The 24,478-nt window shown below is 39.9% G+C and overlaps 2 protein-coding genes and 1 long non-coding RNA gene across 3 annotated transcripts in view; all 3 read right to left on the reverse strand.

Annotated features, from left to right (window-relative positions):
• Positions 1-24,478, reverse strand: part of LOC134657951 (zinc finger protein 501-like) — a 152,380-nt gene that overhangs the window by 76,369 nt on the left and 51,533 nt on the right. The gene's annotated exons all lie outside the window — the stretch shown is intronic.
• Positions 3-1,236, reverse strand: LOC134658114 (uncharacterized). Its single transcript, XR_010097685.1, has 3 exons — positions 1,188-1,236; positions 731-827; positions 3-465 (listed from the first exon to the last, which is right to left on the reverse strand). It is a non-coding gene; the product is annotated as an uncharacterized LOC134658114 (long non-coding RNA).
• The window catches only part of LOC134657902 (myrosinase 1-like), a 29,634-nt gene continuing 20,916 nt past the window's right edge, over positions 15,761-24,478 (reverse strand). The window contains exons 9-13 of the mRNA XM_063513479.1: positions 21,475-21,632; positions 17,516-17,668; positions 17,090-17,181; positions 16,149-16,264; positions 15,761-15,795 (exon numbers count right to left, since the gene is read on the reverse strand). Of these exons, the coding sequence (XP_063369549.1) occupies positions 15,773-15,795; positions 16,149-16,264; positions 17,090-17,181; positions 17,516-17,668; positions 21,475-21,632 (542 nt within the window). The 3' untranslated portion in view covers positions 15,761-15,772. The remainder of the gene's footprint in view (positions 15,796-16,148; positions 16,265-17,089; positions 17,182-17,515; positions 17,669-21,474; positions 21,633-24,478) is intronic.

The raw sequence follows: 24,478 nt of genomic DNA on the forward strand, positions 1-24,478 counted from the left end.
TCTCTCCGGTAGATCTAACCTCAAAAGAAATAGATAGACATATTGGAAATGCTTGGAAAACATATTGGAGCCTTAAGAAAATAATGAAAAATAATGATATCAATGTAACTATCAAGCGGAAACTCTTTGATACCAGCATACTTCCTGTACTCACTTATAGCTTCCAAACCTGGCCACTCACTAAAACACACATGAGAAAGCTAGAAACTTGCCAAAACTCCATGGAAAGAAGTATGCTGGGGAAAAGACTATCGGAGAAAATACGAATAGAATCCATAAAGAAGCTCACCAAAACAAAAGATGTCACAAAAACAATAAAAAAGTTAAAATGGAAATGGTCAGCACATAAAATTAGAGGCAAAGAAAAATGGTCGAAATCGATAATGAACTGGTTCACAAGACATAAGAAAAGGAAAAGAGGTAGACCATTTAGAAGATGGGTGGACGGCATCAAAGCCGACCGGTCTGGCCTAGTGGGTAGTGACCCTGCCTGTGAAGCCGCGGTCCTGGGTTCGAATCCCAGTAAGGGCATTTATTTGTATGATGAGCACAGATATTTGTTCCTGAGTCATGGTTGTTTTCTATGTATTTAAGTATTTGTATATTATATCTATCGTTGTCTGAGTACCCACAACACAAGCCTTCTTGAGCTTACCGTGGGGCTTAGTCAATTTGTGTAAAAATGTCCATTAATATTTATTTATTTATTTTAAGCCATAGCAGGGAGCACATGGACAAGAGTTGCCAAGGATAGAGAGGAATGGAGAAGGCTGGAGGAGGCCTTTTGCCAATAAGTGGCACACAGACAGGAATAAAATATGCAAGAACTGTAGAAAAAACCGGCCAAGTGCGAGTCGGACTCGCGCACGGAGGGTTCCGCACCATCAACAAAAAAATAGAGCAAAACAAGCAAAAAACAAATAAAAAAACGGTCACCCATCCAAGTACTGACCCCGCCCGACGTTGCTTAACTTCGGTCAAAAATCACGTTTGTTGTATGGGAGCCCCACTTAAATCTTTATTTTATTCTATTTTTAGTATTTGTTGTTATAGAGGCAACAGAACTACATCACCTGTGAGAATTTCAACTGTCTAGCTATCACGGTTCGTGAGATACAGCCTGGTGACAGACGGACGGACAGCGGAGTCTTAGTAATATTAGGGTCCCGTTTTTACCCTTTGGGTACGGAACCCTAAAAATGAAATTTACTTTACTGTCTGAAATAAAGGATTATTGTTATTGTATAACATAAATACAACATGTGTGTGTGTAAAAAAAAAGCAATTTTTACACACTCATGTTCTAAACAAAATCTAGATATAGTTCGTTTTTTTAGCATTAGAAAGAAGGTAAGCGATCTTGACAAAATGATTTTTAAAAATCAGTAACTATTACTTATGAAAGCAGAAGAATATAAATGATCATATTAGATTCATAGTTGTTACATGGTTGTTACATATTTGTCCAGACTTATTTTTAAAACGTGTTTTTCAATTAAAAGACACATCAAGATTGTTTACCTTTTTCTTGTCTTACCTTACCTTCTAATGCTAAAAAAAACGAACTATAGTTTTATTAATATTTGTATCTCCGTTTTAAAACTCGCGGGTCTTTCGAGCCCGGTCATTTATAAGGCGTGCGTGGGGATATACATCCAACACGTAGAGGCCATTTGGAGAGATTTGATTTCATGTAGAACGCCTGCTGGAACCCATTCACGGGTACATCAATAAATACCCGTCAAGCGGTTTAAGCAGGCATTGGGAGCTATTGTAGAGAATATGGACAGAGTAATGGTCTATGGTTTAAGTTTGGATGGAAAAAATACTGGGCTATTGCAAAGAAGTCCGGACACCTGCCATTACATTGCTCTCACAAGTTATCGAGGCAGGCGATGACTCGCCACTCGTTAGATGGGCACCTGATGCGCCATCGTAAAGACGGCCAGGCGCAACACCGGCGTGAGCGGCTCAGGGGTGTCGAGAGGTGGTGCTGCGCTTTCTCCGAAGTTACTCGCGGCGTTATGCCCTTTAACACTTCCACCCCTGGAGCATATAGCTCTAATACGACTCCTCTCTGGACGGCCAATTAAGGCAAGCCAGAGCAGAGAGTCCTGCGGGTCCCCTTGGGGTCCACTCCGACCGACGAAGGCACGCCGGAGGCGGAGACCCTGACCGACTCTCGGGAGCACTCGGGTCCGTGGGGTCGTTACTCCCCAACAGCTCGTCACAAGCTGCCCTGCGGGCTTATTATTATTATTCTATAAGCAGGCAGGCAGTTGTGACAACTGATATTGCCTGTATGTGTATCCAGTAATCATTGACAGAGTTGTCATTGTCAAGTAGATGTATAGGTGTGCTTGTCTAGTTGATTTTTAAATTGGTTCACGTTTTGGTACTACTACGGTTCACTGTGACTCTCAGCCCTCAGCTTGTGATAATTAGGCTTGTACCTGCTCGCTCACTACAGAGAGTGCTCCGCTCTCGTTCAATCAATCAACCGAACTAGTTCGGTCTTTTAGTTCCTTTAGTTCAGTTCAGCCGTTGAGAGCTAGGATGAATATGAATCGATGTTAAAGTAATTTTTTTAATCTTTTGCGACTGAATTACGATTCAAGTTGTACGATACTGTATGGATACTATATGACGGTTAAACATTAAAAAGCTTGACACAAAAAAAAGATATTTGATTTTCCTTCATACTATTCAGGTTTAGGACTGTTTATCACTCTTTTATCTCGTTCGCACTCGTGCCGGTGTCATTGTGAACCATTTCGTTCAGTCTATTTTCTGTTCACTCATGTCAAGCGCTCTCCTATCCTATGCCACTGAACTTAAGGACCTAAAGACCGATTAAGTGCGTGCAAAAAGATTTAGTTCCTTTCGGTCCTTCATGGAATTTCATTCTTCACGGTTCTTCGTTCATGACCAATACAAGCCTAGTGATAGGAAGTAGTGAGTTATTGTTGTCACGTGGCCATATTTAAAAGTGAAATCCATAATGGAGGATGGATGGACAGCTTTTCGCAACCACCCCAGAACCTTTTTTACGGTTTGTTTTGATGCACTATTGTTGTAAATGTAAATAACCTTTTCCACGTGTCAAACACAGAAGCTGTCACTCGGACGCCACGTCACCAAAGTGTCAAAACTGAAATTGAACTTTATGTATAAGCACGTAGGTCTATGTTGCTCTGTGGTCTGTGACGGATTAATCAGTCTTCGGCGTTGGACCTGCGGTTCGGATATATCCGTCGTTGGCATCGAAAACGTTAAATGGTATTTGAAACCGTTTAGTAAAGTCGATTTTTAGGGTTCCGTACCCAAACAAAGGGTAAAAACGGGACCCTATTACTAAGACTCCGCTGTCCATCTGTCTGTCAGGCTATATCTCATGAACCGTGATAGCTAGACAGTTGACATTTTCACAGATGATGTAGTTATGTTGCCGCTATAATAACAAATAAGTACTAAAAATAAAATAAATAAATATTTAAGTGGGGCTCTCATGCAACAAACGTGTTTTTTTTTGCCGTTTTTTGCGTAATGGTATTACGGTACCCTTAGTGCGTAAGTCCGACTTGCACTTGTTTCTGTTAAAGATTATGGTGACCTGACTCTTGGTGAATGCTTCATAAAGCTGAGTTAGTTTGGTCTGTGGTTTGTATAATTGTGTATTGCTTCAGACGAGGAGCCTATACTGGTGGATCAGTCGGAGGTCGGCGAAGAGAAGAGCAAGGAACTCATGGGTGAGTTCATATCTTGATACATATAATATGTCAAATATGACACAATAGTAAAGGTGAAAGTTGTACAAACATGTACATACTTATTCCTAATTCCTACTGTGCAAGACTGCACAACCTTTTTTGATAATTTTACTTTTTTTTACGTATTTTGTTTATGGTTTTTTAATACTGTTTTGTCTATTTTTCCTATTTATCAGATAACATTTCGTTTCTCAATGGACCAGTGTCTTATTATTACAGTCCTCTATAACACTTATCTACGTGTTTGAGTTGCTGTTTAGAAATAAACAATTTATTTCTTTCATACAGTCAGCAGCAATAGTTGCTAAGCGGGCCGGATGTTCAAAATGATCTTGACGCGACTTTATTGTTAAGAGCGCGTCAAGGTAATTTTAAACACCTCGCCCGCTTGTGCGACACGCTTGTTTTTAGGGTTCCGTACCCAAAGGGTAAAAACGGGACCCTATTACTAAGACTCCGCTGTCCGTCCGTCTGTCACCAGGCTGTATCTCACGAACCGTGATAGCTAGACAGTTGAAATTTTCACAGATGATGTATTTCTGTTGCCGCTATAACAACAAATACTAAAAACAGAATAAAATAAAGATTTAAGTGGGGCTCCCATACAACAAACGTGATTTTTGACCGAAGTTAAGCAACGTCGGGCGGGGTCAGTACTTGGATGGGTGACCGTTTTCTTGCTTGGTTTTTTGCTTGTTTTGCTCTATTTTTTGTTGATGGTGCGGAACCCTCCGTGCGCGAGTCCGACTCGCACTTGGCCGGTTTTTGTGTAAGTAAAAAGTAAGGTTTTTAAATATTTTATTATGTAGGTACCTACATGTTACATCTCATTGTTATCGTTCCAGATGTAGACCCGCTCGTCAAGTCGGAGACGGGTGATGTGATGAGTGACGGCGACTCGTCAGCGGCGGGTTAGTGCTGTCATGTTTTATTTATTTATTATTTAATAAAAGTACAGTGATATTCTTAACTATAATCATAGCCCCGCAAAACTCAACAATGAGTTTAACTGTGTCATCAGTCTCTGGTTAATATGTAACTTAATATAACTTAAAGTAGGTAAATTAATTACTACAATGTATCATGGTAATGTTTTTTTAACATAGATTTAAATTTGGACTTCTTGTTTTCGCGTCTTATGGCTTCAGGCAAACTATTGAGTAAGTATGGAATTATTTTTCTAAGTGTTCTATCCCCGTAGTAGTTATTAATTCTAGGAACGGATAGTTTTCCTGAAGTCACAGCCTTTGTGATGTATGTATGATTAACTGGTGTTAAGGAATCCGCTGAGTTAGACTCTTGGTAGCTATGGTTATTGATCGCGAGTAAGTATTTATGTTTTAAACTAACTGGTAAAATATTGCAAATTTTAAATAGCAGTCTGTAGTTACCTTTACATTTGAATTTAATTTTGTGGTTGCCAAGTAATTTTAAAAATCTGTACGGTTACCATCAGTTTGTCACTGACATAAACGCCGTCGAGAACGTAATTTACTTTCTATACATCTCGCTCGCACCCGCATATTCGTGCAAACGGGATGTATAGAAAGTAAATTACGTTCTCGACGGCGTTTATGTCAGTGACAAACTGATGGTAACCGTACTGATCTGCATTGTCTCTAGTTTATCGATATTGGTCTTAGTTGTGAGCCCATAGCTGTCAAGAGCATAACTCAGTATTGAATCTACAAGTGACATGTATAGACATCTAAGTGTGCTAATAGGAACTTTGAATTTTAAGTGATAAAACTTACCTAATAAGACTGTAAGCTTTTCATAAATAAAATTAACATGATATGACCAGGATAGGTGCTCGTCTACTTTGATTCCAAGTTAAGTAATACATTCTACTTGTTAAATAGGTTCACAGTTACAGTTATAGTTGTTAAGGTGAAAGCAATGGAAAGTATGGGCATATAGTTTGGAAGGGATATTCTTAATTGGTAAGTACGGTGAATGAATTAGCAAGAACTTGGTTTTATTGGAGTTGAGAACTATTCCATTGTCGTGAGACCACTTAATGACTGAGTTAATGTCTTGCTGAACTAGACGGAAAGTGTCCTCAAGGTCAGTGCCCGCGCGCAGGGCGCATAGGTCGTCTGCGAACATGTGCGCTGAGCAATGCTGCAGCACACCGCACAAGCTATTAACGTGCATCAAGTAGCAGACAGGACCACAGCCCGAACCTTGAGGTACCCCACACTCCACGGCGCACTCACGACTATAGGAGTTCCCTGTTGTCCTGCTCTTCTCCTTCCTGCTACTATACATTCATAATGATATTCAGAGGATAGCCGTGGTCGTATACAACGTATACAAACTCGAACAGGAAAGGCGTAATTCGTTACATAAATGATCTCAAATGTGGTTTTAGGGAAAACAAGCTAATTTACCGATATTTTTATATCGAGGCAAATGCATTGTTTATTTTTGTTTTAGTGTGTTCGGACGGCAGCGCCGCCCGCGCCATGGAACAGCTCACAACGGCTTGTTCCGCGGTGCTCGAGCGCCTCCGCGGCGACGCGGCAGTACACAGTGGAGACACACCATACTACTGCGAACACTGTAGCAAGCCTTTCAGAAAGAAGACTTTTTTAATCAAACACGTACAAAACACACACTTGTCGTCAGGACCAACACCATTTGCGTGTGATTTTTGTAGTTCTACTTTTCAAACTAAATTTCTTGTAATCGAACACGAGAAAAGCGAACACGGTGTTACAAATTTCATGTGTGCTGAATGTGGGTATACAACAAGTTCCAAGAAAAGTTTGGAGACTCATTTAAAAAGTCACTCTTTGGAGAATAATTTTAATTCAATTCACTGTAGTTACAAGAGTTCGTGTAAAAGTGGTTTACACAAACACCAAACAATACACATGGTTGGAAAATCTTTGCAGTGTAGCGACTGTGATTTCAAATGCAATCAGAAATCAGACTTACAAAGACACATAATGATACATACTGGGGCAAAGCCATATCAATGCAGCAACTGCGACTTCAAGAGCAATCTGAAAGGAAGCTTAAAACGTCATCACCAAAGAATACACACTGGAGAAAAGCCGTACAAATGTAGTCATTGCGACTACAGGTGCAGTGTTAGTTCAGCCTTACGTTATCATGAAATGACACATACTGGCGAGAAGCCTTTTCAGTGTAGCCTATGTGATTACAAGTGCAGTCAAAATTCACGCTTAAAAAGTCACCAGAGGGTACATGCTGAGGTGAAGCCATTTCAATGTAGCGACTGCGACTACAGGACCAGTTGGGAAGCAAACTTACGAGTTCATAGAAGAATACACACCGGAGAAAAGCCGTTTAGATGTAGTAATTGCGACTATAAGTGCAGTGATAAGACAAGCTTACGATATCATGAAATGACACATACTGGCAGGAAGCCTTTTCAGTGTAGCCTCTGTGATTACAAGTGCAGTCAAAGTTCACATTTAAAAAGTCACCAGAGGATACATGCTGAGGCGAAGGCGAAGCCATTTCAATGTAGTAACTGTGATTACAAATGCTGTCAGAAATCAATCTTACAACGTCACATGAGAATACACACAGGAGAAAAGCCGTACAAATGTAGTCATTGCGACTACAGGTGCATTCAGAGTTCAAGCTTACGTATACACGAAAGGACACATACTGGCGAGAAGCCTTTTCAGTGTAGCCACTGTGATTACAAATGCAGTCGGAAATCAAATTTAAAAAAACACGAGACAATACATACTAGGCAAAATGTAAGTAGTGATCGTGATTACAATGTCGTGATATACAATATATGAACATACATGTTTCACAATCTATTTTGAACTTTTGGAGAGGTAAGAGTTTAAGTAAGTAAATAAAAAGTTCTTAGCGAAATTTCATTTTTGTTACAAGCTTTCATCGCTGACTGTACTTTTGTATCCACAGGCAACACACATCTCATCGACACACTAACAACCACAAACACAATTAGTTTGCGTTGTTTTATCACAGAGTTCCTATGGCCACCTCCTGTCTCCATCAGCAGATCAGCTCCATTTCATCATAATATTGCATTGTCATCCAATTTACATACGTATGCAAAAATTCAGCTCAATCGGAAATCGGGAAGTGGGTCAAATTTAGCTTCTATGATTTGACCCACACTAACTAACATACCTTCATACATACTAACAGGGCAAGTTAAATAAAAGCTTGTATTAAAAATAACTGCTTCTAGTTCTCAGGAAGATATAAAGACATAACCAAAAAGTTTATTGTGTTTATTATACTTTATAAGTCATACTCTTATTTAAAATTAAGCTATAAATGAGTTTTACCTTCAATATTATACTGACAGTCATTATTTTATGTATGGTTAAAAAAGTTAAATTGTAATGATTTCATAGCTGACTAAATACTTTTAATATATAAATGGGGAGGACTTTCATGCCTTGACCTCAAGCAATAAACAAAACGGCGGGCAATTTATTTTAACTATTTTTCCTTCGCAAGTGCGATGAAACCACAGACTACATATATACAGACGCTGCTATCCCATACATTCAAATGTGACCGCCTAAAAGCGCACCATTACCAGATGGCGTCACTGAAAAAGCACTGTTGCCTATCATGGATACAAGATGGCGCTGTGTCACATCCAAATCATAGAATTCCTAACGACATCTATACGTCTTCATTGAAAGTTAGTAGACATATGTCGTTGCCAACGATTAGAAGTAATCAACAGATGTCGCTTTATAGCGTATTGAATAAATCATGAATCTAGTTTAAAACTGGATCAAGCATGAGGGGTGGAAGGAAATGACCGAACAGGATAGTCTTATGTATCTTTCAGTATGAGTAAAGAGAGTTCGGGCACTTAAGGAGTACAGGGAGGGAAGGGAGAGGCAGGGTACAGAGAAATAGCGTAGCCAAACGGTATAACCATAAAGTAATTTCGGAAAACGATACTGTGGTGATGATAATATTTATATATTATAAGAATGCTACATAAGTCTTGCCGAAACTATTTAAACCGGCTGAAAATAAATACCTGTCATAATAATTTTGCGCATGCTACCATTGGTGCATGGCAAAAGGATTAGACATTACTACTGGCGTAAGTCCGTCTATATGCCACCATGCCACTGGTACTTGAGCGTTTCTTTATATTTTTTTAATCCAATTGCTCAAAAAGTTTAGTTTTTGTAGCTGCAAATCGTGCGTAAAGTTTGATTTTTTTACACTAGTGCTAAAAAGTAATCTGATTGATACATTTTAAATAAATGAGTATTATGCGAGACCCGCTTATAAATGACCCACCTGAACAACGCGCGATTGGGCATAAAGGAGTATTATTCGAGACCCAATAGTATTACTTGAACAACGCGCGACAGAATGAAGCTGACGTTCGTACAATACACTTTATACACTTAATATAAATGTAATTAATTAGATATATATCAATATAATGAAATAACAAAAGATTCATGTTTTTTTACATATAGCTGGTCAACCAAATCTTGTCAGTAAAATAAAGGCGCGAAATTCAAATTTTCTATGGGACGATATCCTTTCGCGCCTACATTTTTCAAATTTGCCGCCTTTTTCTACTGTCAAGATCTGGTTGACCATGTATAATTATATGTTCTGAAAATTAATTTTATTAATTTTAATAATACAATTTCTCTTCAATTGGCATAATGCTGACAACAGTGACAACAGAATCCACATTGAAAAAAATGGCAATTAAAAGTAAAACTTTTTTTATTCCCTTCCCGCCTTTTTTATTCAACATTTAAAGTGATTTATGTTTGTAAGTAATTGCCAAGAAAGCATAAGTTATTAAATAAAAATGAGTGATTCAGACGATTTTGGAGTTAATTTAACGCCACCAGATATCAAAGCAAAGGCATCCGTTGTAAGTGACAGGGCTATAACCGCGAAAATCGAATTTTGCAAATTGCGGGCATTTTTCTCTGTCACTCTAATTACGCCTGCATTGGAGTAAAAGAGAAAGATCCCCGCAATTTGCGAATTTCGGTTTTGGCGGTAGCCCCTCAGTATATTTCCGGAAAAATCGAAAGCTCGGTACTCGTGCAAAATGACATACTTCTCGCACTTATATCGAAAACTACTATTTTTTGCCATTTTTTATATTGTGATCTTTTTTGCCACTTTTGTGTTATTTGTACTCAAATTCACGAGCTCTTTCGATCCTAATGAGATAAAATACCTCAATTCATGCTCAATTCACTCTTATCGTGCCTTCTAAAAATTTACGATACAAGTTGCATTGCAATAACTATAAAAAAGTAACTGATTTGACTAGTACGAAAATACCCTATTGTAACAATACGATGCGACGTTGTCGAGTTAAACTGGACTCGCTTCGCAGTAACTCATAGCAGTTTGGCAACGTCGCGTCGTGCTTTTATTTTTAAGCAACAGATTTGTACATGATTTGTACCATCTTAGTACCTATACATACAAAGATATGTTTTCATAACGTTCCTTTTCAACTTCTCCCATGGCAAAACCCGTACCTATCAAACCTGAAATTATTATACAAAAGCATTTAATGTTTGTTTTAATAAACTTTTTCTGTTATAATTAGAATAAATATATCTAATTTTGCGTATATTGACCAGGCAGGTGTTTGTATCACTAATTATGTGACCTATAAGTATAGACAGACAACAGCGTGCACAGAAACGTCAAAAACGGCATCAAGTAATGATTATTGCTATTTTAAAATTAGTCCCCTACTTCAGGGTAATGTTATACGCCTGTTCCTTAAAAAAGTTGAGGGCCTACCGCGAACCACGTTCGACGTGTTGCCTCCCTGTCACACTTACGTACGAATTTACAAGTGCGACAGAGAGGCAACACGTCGAACGTGGTTCGCGGTAGGCCCTCAGAAATGGACACTGAGGCATAATTATCATTATTTTGGAATTTAAGTACTATATAATATTATTTGTAGTCTTTTGGAATATCATATTTTATTTGAACTAATAATATTGTATAATAATAAATCATAAAAGCTCTATTTAGGGACAAGAAAGAACTTTCAACGGCAACACTAAAAATAAACTGTCAAATAGTCAAGTCGCCACAAAGCGGCACCGCGTTTGTTGGTTGCCTTTGCTTTGTTTCTGTTTATACAAACTTATTAATTTCATATTATAGCTTCATTTGAACTATAGTACAAGTACGTGAATAGAATACCTAGACGTGTCTTGCTTGGTGCAGTTGCGTAGGTATGCTAAAAGGAAAGTTGGAAGACCGATGTGGCGCTTTAAAGACTGTGCTAAGCGTGACATGTGCCCAAAATGTGGGAGGTCGTGCCGCTCACGCATCGGCCTCCACAATCACCAAACCCGTTGTCTAAACAGCAATGCATAAATCGTCTGCAATAGACGAAAAGACCTGTGATGATGACGTGAATTGCCGATGTAGTAACGGAACACTACTAATGGTAAAACCTACATATTAATCTGACAGTGTCTACTGTTTGCCAATAAATGATAAAATTGATAAAAAATTAACACTTCAGGTAAGTTTGTTTTGAATACAAAGGTTAATTAAATAATTTATCACCACACCAACTGGTAAAGGCCCCCTTGATTGTTCAAATACTAATGAGAAAATTGCATTTATGATTTATCCCACATGTGGGGCAAAGTAATCAGATCTAAATTTTGAGTTTCCTTATGTTAGCTGGTAGAATTTACTTTTAAATGATGATTTTGAATTATAAATTCTTTATAATGTTCATGTGGATTTGATTTTTTTGGTATTTTATAGTTGGTATTTTCCCTGCATTGGCATGGTGATAAATTCTGTGTTTCATTAGGTGGCAATGTTTGTTTAACCCTCGTGCCTTGAATTCTCACAACGCTCAAGATTCCACTTCTCGAACCACTCGCTACGCTCATAGTTCAAATCTTCTGCTTGCCCTGGAATCAACATTAGCATGAGCGGTTAAACAACTGCTTTGCCCCCTTGCCCACTAATAACTATTGTCAAGTTTTATTTTAACCCCCCATGCTAATATTGATACCCGAGCAAGCAAAAGATTCCAAAGTATTTAGAGTTAGAGCAAGAAAGAAGAAAGGTACGTCATAATTTCAAAGATGTTTGACATTTAAAATAACACATGTACTGCGCAGGCGATCAATATCGCTGCATACTTTTCTTGGTCTAAATCTATACAATGGTTAGTGTTTGCAAACAGACTCCAATGTGAAGGCAATGTGTATTAAACTTTATTGTGATATTATTACATTTTATATATAAAAAATATGTTTCTGATTTCAGGACCCAGCCTCTAGCCACTAGAAGTTACAATGTATGCAACAAGAGAGTGAAGATGAAATAGTCAATGCATCTCTGTACAGTCGCCATCAGATATATCGGAACGGCCAAGGTGTTCACAATATCTGAACACGCACTCTAACGCCCTGACAATAGAGGCGTGTTCAGATATTTGTGAGCGCCTTGGCCGCTCCGATATATCTGATGGCGACTGTACCACAAGTAAAATATTTTGAGTGGAAGATGGTTGAGATTGATTCCTGTTTCAACGGACAGACACATGCTATGAAGATTCTCTTAAAAATAATAAAATACAATTAATAAATTCAATGTTTAACATGATAGTGACTTTATTTTGTCTACCCACTAACAACCAATTTGTTCAATGCTGGCGGGCAATGGCGGTAAACTTAAATATTTGATGTGGTATGAAGCTAAATGTTTTGAACATAATGGCAAGCCACTAAAAAGTTTTAATCCTAGATTAGCCATTAAACTGTGGCTGCCAGTCTGATTTGTTAATTGTTATATAAGTACAGTCAGCGTCATATAGTAGGTAGCATCCAAAGTATTCAAATAGTTCGGTACGCCATATTATTTGTATGGCGTACTGAACTATTTGAATACTTTGGATGCGACCTACTATACGACGCTGACTGTACTTAATTTAAATATATATAAATTGTATATTATTTCTACGGCCTCCTAGCTAGTCAGTAGTGACAGTGACCCTGCTCTGCTATGTGCTATGAAGTAGGAGGTCCTGGGTTCAAATCCTCATAGGACATTTATTTGTTTTTTAATTGTGTGTGTATATATTAATGGTCTATATCTATTCCCATCTGTCCACACCTCTTGTATGGCGGCGGGGACAAATGGGCCACCACCATGGGACACCATATTAATACACTTTTAGGGGGATCCGAACCTAGGACTTCCAGCTTTGATATGATCATAAAATATAAGATATGTATGTATTTACATTTACACATTGTATTATTGCTCTCATACATATAGGGATATTTTTTTAAATGTCGGATGTCTCTTCTCTTTTGAGCATGAATAGAAGCAGGGGATAACTGACAGAACGGGATAGTCTTATGTATCTTTCAGTAGGAGTAGCAGCGAAAGCGCTATTATTGTTTGTCCTTGTCACAGTCTCACATCTTGTTTTATTCCCCACCGTAAATTGACCACCGTGATTGGTCGAATTCATTTGTTGCCCACCATAACAAATAAATTCGACCAATCATAGCGGCGCAATGCGACGCTATGATTGGTCGAATTTACATGTTTTGTCCCTCACGGAGGCACGCGTACACCACTTCTATAGGATGCTACCTTCTATGCTTTTGAGCAAGTTTTTGTCACCTGCCCTGCTATTCAAACTACTCAAGAATTTACAATGTTTTGTTACCAAGTAGGTCGATTAGTGTAAGACTGTCCTAAAATATATGTATAGCTATATGAGGACAATTTTGTAATGCGTAAGGTTAAGTAAATTAATATACAAACAGCAACACTCCTAACTGTACATCGGTACAGTTAACACTTAACAGTGTGGCTGATGATACCATGTAGGTTTAATATATTTTAATTATTATCACGTTTCTAAGAACAATAGTACATTATTGTCGAGGTTCGGAAGTAGCTACTTGCAAGCTGAGGATTCGTTTTAAACGGACGACCTTGGGAGTCCGTTTAATTGAATCCGAAGCCAGCAAGTAGCCTTCCAGCCGAGTCATATATAGTGCTTTTCTCAAAAATGGTGCAAGAGATATTTTACAGAAGCAACGTTCTAATTTTCACAGAGAAAAGTAAAACCATTAAAAAGATTTGCTTGCCGCCTTTAAAAAAAATAGAAGTGTATTTTTCTGCTGAAAATACGCCAACGTATTTGAGACACCTAAATAGTCGCGGTACCAACATTATATTAATAATAAGTGCTGATCATCTGTTCGGCTGTTTAATGGACCTATGCCTTCATTTGATATGGCCATTTAAAGTTTTAAAAAGTTTGGAACTCGTTTAATAATGGAATTTGGATGCAACATTGCAGTCCCGAAATCGAGACAGCAATGTTTTTAACTTTTTAATTTTTAGAATGACCATAAACTACACACTTCGCGACCTATTTTTTAACCGGCAACGTCGACTTTGCCGTCCATTTTTGAGAAAAATTATATTATTTATTACTTAATAATGTTGATATGTTGTCTGTGATATGATCATAAAGTATGAGGATTTACTACAGTGACATCTATTGATAGTCTTTCTCAAACAATCGAGCTATTTAGTGTGTTACAACGGCAAGAAACTAACTGTCTAGTAATGCGATAGATGGCGCTTAGAATAGTTCATGCCATTATTTATTTATTTTTTTCTGCGTCGATTTACTATGTGTAAATGGATGTTTTAAAAGGTTTTTGTTGTAATATGCTAAATAAATTAGAACTATACATGTTAATTTAAAAATTGGCAAGATTTGAAATAACACAAATATATATTTAGGCCCAATGGTGCTCTGAGTGACATCTCTTGGATTTTTGTGGAACTAAGCGAGGCTTGTATGGGCCGATTACTCTATACTATACTTACTTTATGATGAAACACATTGTGTCAAACACAAGCGGTATGAAAATTGTAAACTCGAGTCATAAAACCCCTCTGCCCCGTCCCTGCCCATCGCGTATCTATTGACTCTCTTTATCAATGTTGTCCATACCAGGGGTAGGAAACTAGAGGGTTCGGGCATTCCCGGCTCAGCATTGCTCCGAGCAATTATTAGGGTTGGTAAAACTTGACGTGCCTTTGGGTTTTGGGTGCAAAGCCACAGATGAGATAATTACTTGAATTTTGACAACCCTAAATGGCTATTTAGGGTAAAATTTCAAGTAATTATCTTATCTGTGGCTTTCGGTTGAAAGGGATAGTGCCATACATTAGAAAGGGACAGCACGATTCGTCCCTGAACCGCTGTCAAACTTCGGTATCGTAGGAAGTTTCTTTTCTGTACGGTAGCACTATTACTTATTCTGTGTTCATACATCTCTTATTGCACTATTTAATATAATTTACTTTTGCAAATGGTATAGTACTGTAACTAGTGTTGTACTTACAGTATAATAGATATTAAGTACATTGTTATACCTCCATCACCAGTCCATGTGGCACTCGTTGAGGCAGAGAAGGACAATAGGCGAGCAGTTCCTGCCTTTTACTATTCTTAAGATAAGTTAAGTACTTATGCGTCGCTTAATTTCCTACTCGGGTAAATCCATTCGACCCTCTCAGCAAATATCTGAGGATGGGATGGGATTAATTCTGCGAAATATTACGATAACGGTGCGGTGTCTCTGTCGAAACCATAGAGAAATATAAGTTAAGAAAGGGTCGTAACACTGATACAAGATTTCGCCGTGGGTTCGCCTTAGCTTGAAACGCTACCGCGTGCCTAGGTAATAATAAGTAGGTAAATGGCCACATATTTCGGCGCTGCCCGTTTCACTTGCCCTAATACTCGACGTAGTTACCTAACTTAAGAACCTCAAAGCTGTGTTCTGAATGCTCATGCATGCCACACGATTAAATAAATAAGTAGGTACCTGCGTTTCTAGGTACTAAAACAACAGTGCTTCTACTTAATAGATTTATTATTAAATATAATAATAACCGAGATTATGTAACATGTAGCATGAGCTCTTTACACGTATCTACGCCGTGGTGTTGTGTGTGTCTACGCCGTGGTGTTGTGTGTGTCTACGCCGTGGTGTTGTGTGTTTACGCCGTGGTGTTGTGTGTGTCAACGCCGTGGTGTTGTGTGTCTACGCCGTGGTGTTGTGCGTGTCTACGCCGTGGTGTTGTGCGTGTCTATGCCGTGGTGTTGTGTGTGTCTACGCTGTGGTGTTGTGTGTGTCTATGCCGTGGTGTTGTGTGTGTCTACGCCGTGGTGTTGTGTGTGTCTACGCCGTGGTGTTGTGTGTGCCTACGCTGTGGTGCTGTGTGTGTCTACGCCGTGGTGTTGTGTGTGTCCACGCCGTGGTGTTGTGTGTATCTACGCCGCCGTGGTGTTGTGTGTGCCGGTAACACGTGCGGCGTGCAGCACGCGCGCGCGGGCCACGCTCGCGTAGTACCGCGCGGAGGCGCGCGCGGCGCGGGGCCGGCGCGGCGAACTGAAGTCCACGGAGTAAAGACCGAAGCGCGACCTGAGACCACATTCATGTGATTTATGTTCTATGGTTTATGGGTCCTCTACACGATGGGCCATCATACTGGCCGACTAAGATGGGCCCGTGTAGAAAGGGGAAGTGGTGTCGGAATTAATGAACAATTTGAATTAATTTGACTACGATCGATCGCCTTTGCGACGAGTAATGTTCACAGTGGAGACAAACCATACGGCTGCGAGATGTGAAAAGCAAATTCATAGCCGAAGTGGTAGATAATGTACAGAAAGTAACAATTAAATGAAAACTTGTGATTCAAATTATCACCGTTAGTTAATTATAGTTTTTTTCGTGTCAATTTCTCATTTAATTTTTGTTAACTTTCACATCTATATTAATTACATCTTGTACCTTCTCTGACTTCAATTTCAAGAAGAAAGTTATGGTATTAAATTGTAGCTATTTGTTCTTATATGGATAAAGTTACGGATTTCAAAATCTGTGCCCTAGTGAAAAAGGGTACAAGTCTCACGTTTAGGTATAAAAGGGCATAAGTGTCACTTGGAACTCACGCCCTTTGACAACTTATTCACGAGGGCCACAGAAATATCAATATAGTTGACGTGCCTGTTTCCCATAAGTCATAATGTATTGTTGGTCATATTATCATTAGTCATAAAACTGAAACCGTTAACTTTTTATCAGGTTATCCTATAGATAGATGGGTAAGGTTAGGTTTGTTTTATGGCTCCTGAAAAGTGACGCGTTTCTGAACCAAATCAATTATGACTAACGAAAATGCGGGCAAACAAAACATTATGACTTAAAACTATTTGGGAAACAATAGAGACCCAGTAGACATACGTGTACCCAGCGGCCCACTCGAAGTTGTCGAGCAGCGACCAGGCCGTGTAACCGACCACCCGCACCGCGTCCTCAGTGATGGCCAAAAGAACCTGATCATATAACAAATACAAGTGTATTAGTCACAGTATAAGTAATAGTACCTACTACAGTACAGTAACGACTAGAGATGCCCCGAATAGTGGTTTTGACCGAATACCGAATATTCGGCAACTCTCTCGGCCGAAGCGCCGAATATTCGGCATGACATGCGAACATTTTGTCACAATTATTTTGAAAACTGTTCGCCAGCAAAGTACAACGTTTGCTAAGTCATTTTTTGTTAAACAGAATTTATTGATGTAGATAGAGTCAATCAAATCAGAAATGTGGGGACAACGCGAGGAAGGTGATAGTAGAAATATCAATGGACTGATTGTGAGTCACCTGTTCCAAATAGTCCTTGTAGTAGTTGAGCCTGTCGCTGTCATCGAGCTGGTGACCGGTGTCGGAGTACCCGTTCTCTGTGATCAGGATCTTCACGTCTCCGTACTGCTGTTTAATCAGCTTCAGAAGGTTACGGACGCCTTCCGGGTTCACCTACGAGTTACATATCGGTTCAGGAAGGGGTCCTGTTGTTTCCCATAAAGTTTTAAGTCATAATCTCATAATGTATTGTTTGTCATATTATCATTAGTCATAAAACGGAAACCGTTAACATTTCAGGATTTTCGTTAGGTTATCCTATAGATAGGTTAGGTTAGGTTTGTTTTATGGCAATCCTGAAAAGTGACACGTTTCTAAACCAAATGAATAATGACTAACGAAAATTCGGGCAAACAATACGTTCAGTAATCTTCTTCTTCCTCCTGCCCTTATCCCACGTTGTGCGGGGTCGGCACAACATGTTTTTCTCTTCCATTCTCCTCTATCTTGCGTCACCTCAGCGCTCCTTTCTTTCGGTTAATGGTAGGTTGTTACATAAAAAGCGCTGGTGGCCTAGCGGTAAGAGCATGCGACTTGCAATCCGGAGGTCGCGGGTTCGAACCCCGGCTCGTACCAATGAGTTTTTCGGAACTTATGTACGAAATATCATTTGATATTTACCAGTCGCTTTTCGGTGAAGGAAAACATCGTGAGGAAACCGGACTAATCCCAATACTGGCCTAGTTTACCCTCTGGGTTGGAAGGTCAGATGGCAGTCGCTTTCGTAAAAACTAGTTCCCACGCCAATTACTGGGATTAGTTGCCAAGCGGACCCCAGGCTCCCATGAGCCGTGGCAAAATGCCGGGACAACGCGAGGAAGATGATGATCGTCTTTCACACAATCCATCCATCGTTTTTGGGTCTTCCGTCCGCTCTCTGTCCATCAACATTCATCCTTAACATTCTTTTGCCTATTCGCTACGTGCACGACTGGTGCTGCCCACATTTTGTCGGACTTTCTACGTTAAATCTTATGGAGTAAAATTAGTTCAAGCGGCTGCCGCTAGTACTAATATCGGACATTCCATAAGATTACCTGTGTTTGTGACGATCAGCGCCACTTCCCCCTCCACCGACTTCGCACATTGCCAATATGGCATTCATCCCTCCTCATTACATGCCCATACCATGCTAACCCACTACTTCTCATCTTCTCCGTTACCGGTGCTACTTTCAAACTTCCCCTTATATACTCATTCTTAATCCGATCCTTTCTCGTCATTCCACACATCCATCAGAACATTCTCATTTCCGCTGCGTGCAATTTTCTTTCATCCGCCACTTTCGTCGCCCAGCATAGATCGGTTCAGTAACGCCCTCTATTAACAGACTCCAAAAACAGGACGTTCTCAACTCGTCGGGATCATTGCATTAATATGTTCTTCGGTTTCTCGAAAACGCCATGATTGATTGGATTTCACATTCGTTTCACATCGTCATCAAGTTTGGATGATATGACGAGATCCTGCAGGAATCGAGGGAACTCTTGCAATATTCAGAAGAATAGAATAACATTTATTTGTATAACACTTGATACAAAGGGTCTCAAATTATTATAGAAATAGAAAAACTCTGTTGTGTGAAGCGAAATAATTCGGATATTCTGTGATAATAACACGTGCATTTCCGACAAAGTTACATTTGAAGAAGAACAACTGCTGATTAAGACCTGCATATTGGTTCATAAATTCAATTTTATTTTTATTGATAAACATGTTTACATGACTTTACAGCTAAACCAATGCGTCACGAAACTTAGACTAACAGCAATAATACGAGGGGCGTTCAATATATAATGAGAATGAGATGCAAACTCTTTAAATATTAGGAAAGTAAATACTGGCCGGTAAAGCTAATCTACCTAGCTGATTGCCATGAAAAAAAAAACTAACTGTTTTTTGTTTAAAAAAAAAATGCGGCGATTTCTTTGCGATGCTGTTGAGTACGTTAGCGAAAATGGAGAAAATTGAACTGCGCGCCGTTATTAAATACTTGTGTTTGAAAAATTTTTCTACGGACCAAGTCAATTTAGATTTACGGGACACTTTAAGGTCTAAAGCTCCTCCGTATTTGACAGTCGCACATTGGTGCGCCGAATTTAGACGTGGAAGAACATCGACCATGGATGACCCCCGCTTCGGACGCCCTACTACAGCAGTAACTGAAGAAATTGTGAAAAAAGTCGAACACTTAGTTTTGGCGGATCGTCGTGTCATGGTTCGTTTTATTGCTGAAAATGTAAAGATTTCAACGGGGAGCGTGCATAATATTTTACATGAACGCTTGGGTATGAAAAAGGTATCAGCGCGTTGGGTACCCAGAATGCTTACTGACACGCAAAAACAAACTAGAGTCGAGATTTGTCAAGAAGCTTTGGACCTGATACAGCAAGACTGGGAACTTTTTTTGGCGCGATTTATAACAATGGACGAAACAAGGCTCCATCATTACGACCCTGAAACGAAACTGCAGTCTATGACATGGAAAAGGCCATCATCTCCAACTCCGAAGAAATTCAAGGTGGCCCCATCTGCCGGTAAGGTCATGGGCTCTGTTTTTTGGGATGGTAAAGGGGTCGTAATGATTGAGTATCTCGAGCATGGAGCCACTATTACGGGCTCTTTATATGCCAAACAAATAGCAACATTGCGCAATGATATCCGTGAAAAACGGCGAGGTAAACTCTCGAAAATTGTGTTGTTCCATCAGGACAATGCACCGGCACACAAGTCCGCCGTTGCAATGGCTGCAATACGTGATGCTGGGTTCAATATCCTTAAGCATCCTCCGTATTCACCAGACCTCGCCCCTAGTGATTTCTACCTATTTCCAAGATTGAAGGAATACCTAAGAGGCAAGAAATTTGAAGACGACGACGCGGTAGTCGCTGCAGTACAAGAATTTTTAAGTACTCAAGATGAAACCTTTTTTAGAAATGGAATATTAAGTTTAGAAAAAAGATATACTAAGTGTATTATGCTAAAAGGTGACTATGTCGAAAAATAAAATAACATTTAATAAAAGTTGTATATAACATACTCATTCTCACTTTTTATTGAACGCCCCTCGTACTTATAACAACAATAATAGCACATTACACTAGTGTAGACAAATTACATTGGAACAGTTGAGCACCTGGCATCCATCGCCTCACAGAATCTCAAGCATTCAGTATACACTTTCGTCCATCTCCACGCAAATAGGTCGCACTCAGGTGTCAGTGCCAGGAGCGCATTGAGCAGTGAAAGGGCACGGGGAAACGGCGAGTTTCTGCGCGATACGGTGCGCGCCGGCGGCACGGCCAATAGGTCGCGTTGTCGCGGTCTGAGGGCCATTCTCGGGACATCCGGAACGAACAGACTAGAGATGCAACGATAGTTGTTTGGCCGGATACCGGATATCCGGCCAGGACACTGGCCGAATATCCGGTATCCGGCCGCCGGATATTCGGTCGGCGGAACTATACCTATATTTTGAGTTTTGCAGGTGCGCGTCGTGCAGGTTTCGACCTGTTTCGTAGTGAACGATTGCGCGGACACATTTCTAGGATCGTAAGTAACGAGTTCTATCATGTCATTACGTAGTAAGTTCGTTTATAGTTACAAGTGCGCGCGCGTATTTTTGTTTTTTTGTGTAAACAAATAAGTGTATTGTGTGACATTGGTTACGTATTCATTTCTATCTACTGTGTCGTTAGCATTATGACCGTGACTGTTTTTTTAGATTCCATTTTTTACCCCAAAATGTGTTAATTTTACTATCCGGTATCCGGCCGGATAGTAGGTCACTAACCGGTATCCGGCCGGATACTAAAATAATGGCCAGATAGGCCGGATAGTAACCGGATATCCGGTGCATCTCTAGAACAGACGCACGAGACCAGAGACAACTTCGGGACAGTCAATTAGTCAAAACGAACCTTCAACCAGGAAGACGCGGCAGTTTCCCAGTGGGGGCGGGCCTCCAGCACCGCGCCCACCTCGGCGCCCCTCGACATGTAGGCCGGGCGCTCGCCGGCCGCCGCGGCGCGCACCACGCGCGACGTGTAGTGGTTCAGCCCGTAGAAGTCAAACGAGCCTTTATACAAGTCAACTGGGATCAAAAAATGAATAAAAAACAATTAAAAAATTAATATAAACAAAAATAAAACCAAAATAAAATAACTTAATATAATATCTTTTTTAAAAAAAGGGAACCGCCTTCAAAAAACCAACCCACTGAAAAGTACAAAATAATTTTTATATGGCACCCCTTTACGTGTCCAGTCCCTATTCCGTCGTAAAGCAAATTTTTGCCAAAAAGTAATTAATACCTAATAATAAGAAAATTAATAATCATCCGGGTAATTACTTAGCTTTTGAAGTCGGTGCCAAACCAAAATTTTTGAGAACCGATATTTTAGACAACGAAGAACGCTGCACTTACTTGCATTATAAAGATTTTACTCATTAATTTAGTTCTTGTACTCGTATTTTTTTTCTGATTAGTAGTAAAGACTGTTTTTGTTGGTTGGCACCGCCTTCAAAAACTAAGTAATTACCCGGATGATTATTAATTTTCTTATTATTAGGTATTAATTACTTTTTGGCAAAAATTTGCTTTACGACGGAATAGGGACTGGACACGTAAAGGGGTGCCATATAAAAATTATTTTGTACTTTTCAGTGGGTTGGTTTTTTGAAGGCGGTTCCCTTTTTTTAAAAAAGATATTATATTAAGTTATTTTATTTTGGTTTTATTTTTGTTTATATTAATTTTTTAATTGTTTTTTATTCATTTTATTTTATTTTTTCCTTTTTAGTGATAGGTAGGTACTTCATTTATTTTAGGTTTTGGGCTAAAATACTAGTTTGTTAGGCTCTTCATTTAGTTTTGGGCTATTAACTACCTACTAATGTTGGTGATGGCCTAACTCGATGATAATCGCGACACAACATAATATGACGTTGTGGTGCTAAACGATTTATATGTATATTGCTCCCACTTCCACTCCCATTCCCAGTCCCAGTCCGAGTCCGACTCCCACTCCCACTATTTTATCTAAATCGGTTTTAGCAACATAAATTTGTTGGTAGGTATACCGATAGCATGGCCACCTACCGGGTCCAATTGGTTTTTCAAACCATCCATGTAGTGTACACTAAAACCTTCTCCAGAATGTAACAAACATTTTTCTGAAAACCGCATCAAAATCGGTTCAGCCAAACGCGAGATAATCACGAACAAACATACACATATACATACATACGTACATACATACGAGTCAAACTGAGAACGTCCTTTTTTTAAAGGCTGTTAGAAAAAAGTTCATCGACCCACCTAGTGGAACTCTGCAACATAGGCACACGACGACAAGTCGGTTAACCAAAACAAAGTGTGCCTATGTTGCACCAAACCTAAGTTCCACTAGGTACAGCAAGGATTCAGCATCAGCTCTATCTTGGGTACTGCTCTCCCAAGTGCTCATCAAGATGTGACAGATTACCAAAATAGCGTGGGCCTATGTTGCACACAACCTGAGTTCCACTAGGTACAGCAAGGGTTCAGCATCAGCTCTATCTTGGGTACTGCTCTCCCAAGTGCTCATCAAGATGTGACGGATGGCCAAAATAGCGTTGGCCTATGTTGCACCAAACCTGAGTTCCACTAGGTACAGCCAGGGTTCAGCATCAGCTCAATCTTGGGTACTGCTCTTCTAAGTGCTGATCATGATGTGATGGATGACCAAAATAGCGTGGGCCTATGTTGCACCAAACCTGAGTTCCACTAAGTACAGCCAGGGTGATTTGGTGCATCAGCTCTATCTTGGGTACTGCTCTCCCAAGTGCTCATCAAGATGTGACGGATGGCCAAAATAGCGTTGGCCTATGTTGCACCAAACCTGAGTTCCACTAGGTACAGCCAGGGTTCAGCATCAGCTCTATCTTGGGTACTGCTCTCCCAAGTGCTCATCAAGATGAGACGGATGACCAAAATAGCGTGGGCCTACGTTGCACCAAACCTGAGTTCCACTAGGTACATCCCGAGTTCCACCAGGTACATCCAGGGTTCAGCATCAGCTCTATCTTGGGTACTGCTCTCCCAAGTGCTCGTCAAGGCGTGTCGGATGACCAAAACAGCGTGAGCCTATGTTGCACCAAACCTGAGTTCCACTAGGTACAGCCAGGGTTCAGCTCCAGCTCAGATCTATGTATACTAAAACCTTCTCCAGAATGTAAGAAACACTTTTCTGAAAACCACATCAAAATCGGTTCAGCCAAACGCGAGATAATCGCGAACAAATATACATACATACATACATACGGGTCAAACTGAGAACCTCCTTTTTTTTTGAAGGCGGTTAAAAACGGTCGGTCTGTGCCCTGTTTATCAAAAGCTTGTAACTTGTGATACAAGTGGAAGTCCCTTTCTAACAAAAACTGTGAAAAAGGGACTTCCACTTGTATTACAAGTTACAAGCTTTTGATAAACAGGGCACTGGTGTCCAGCAACGGAATACCCGTTCCCGTTGCCGGACCCCAGACCGTCAACATCCCAGCACCTCCTGAGGATGCCTCGTAGAGAGGCGAAACACTTGTCGAACCCACCAGGTTTGTTACCTATATTTATGTGCGTATTTATGTTTGCGTTATTATTTCGCGGATTTGCAGAGTAATATTATTATTTTAATTAATATGGTTTTCTGCAAAGTAACGCCTGATTCTATTCATTACTTTCCCAATATTAACTTTTGCTAACTTATCACTGTCAAATTAAGCATACTACCCGCCTGATGGTGAGCCGTTAACCTTTTCGACGCCGTGTCAAACACAAAAGCTGTCACGCTGACGCCACGTCACCGAATTGTCAAAACCGAAATTGAACCTCATGCATATGCACGTAGGTCTAAGTTGCTCTGTGGTATGTGACCGATTAATCGGTCT

This window comes from Cydia amplana, chromosome 21 (genome assembly GCF_948474715.1).
Source record: "Cydia amplana chromosome 21, ilCydAmpl1.1, whole genome shotgun sequence".
NCBI lineage: Eukaryota > Metazoa > Arthropoda > Insecta > Lepidoptera > Tortricidae > Cydia > Cydia amplana.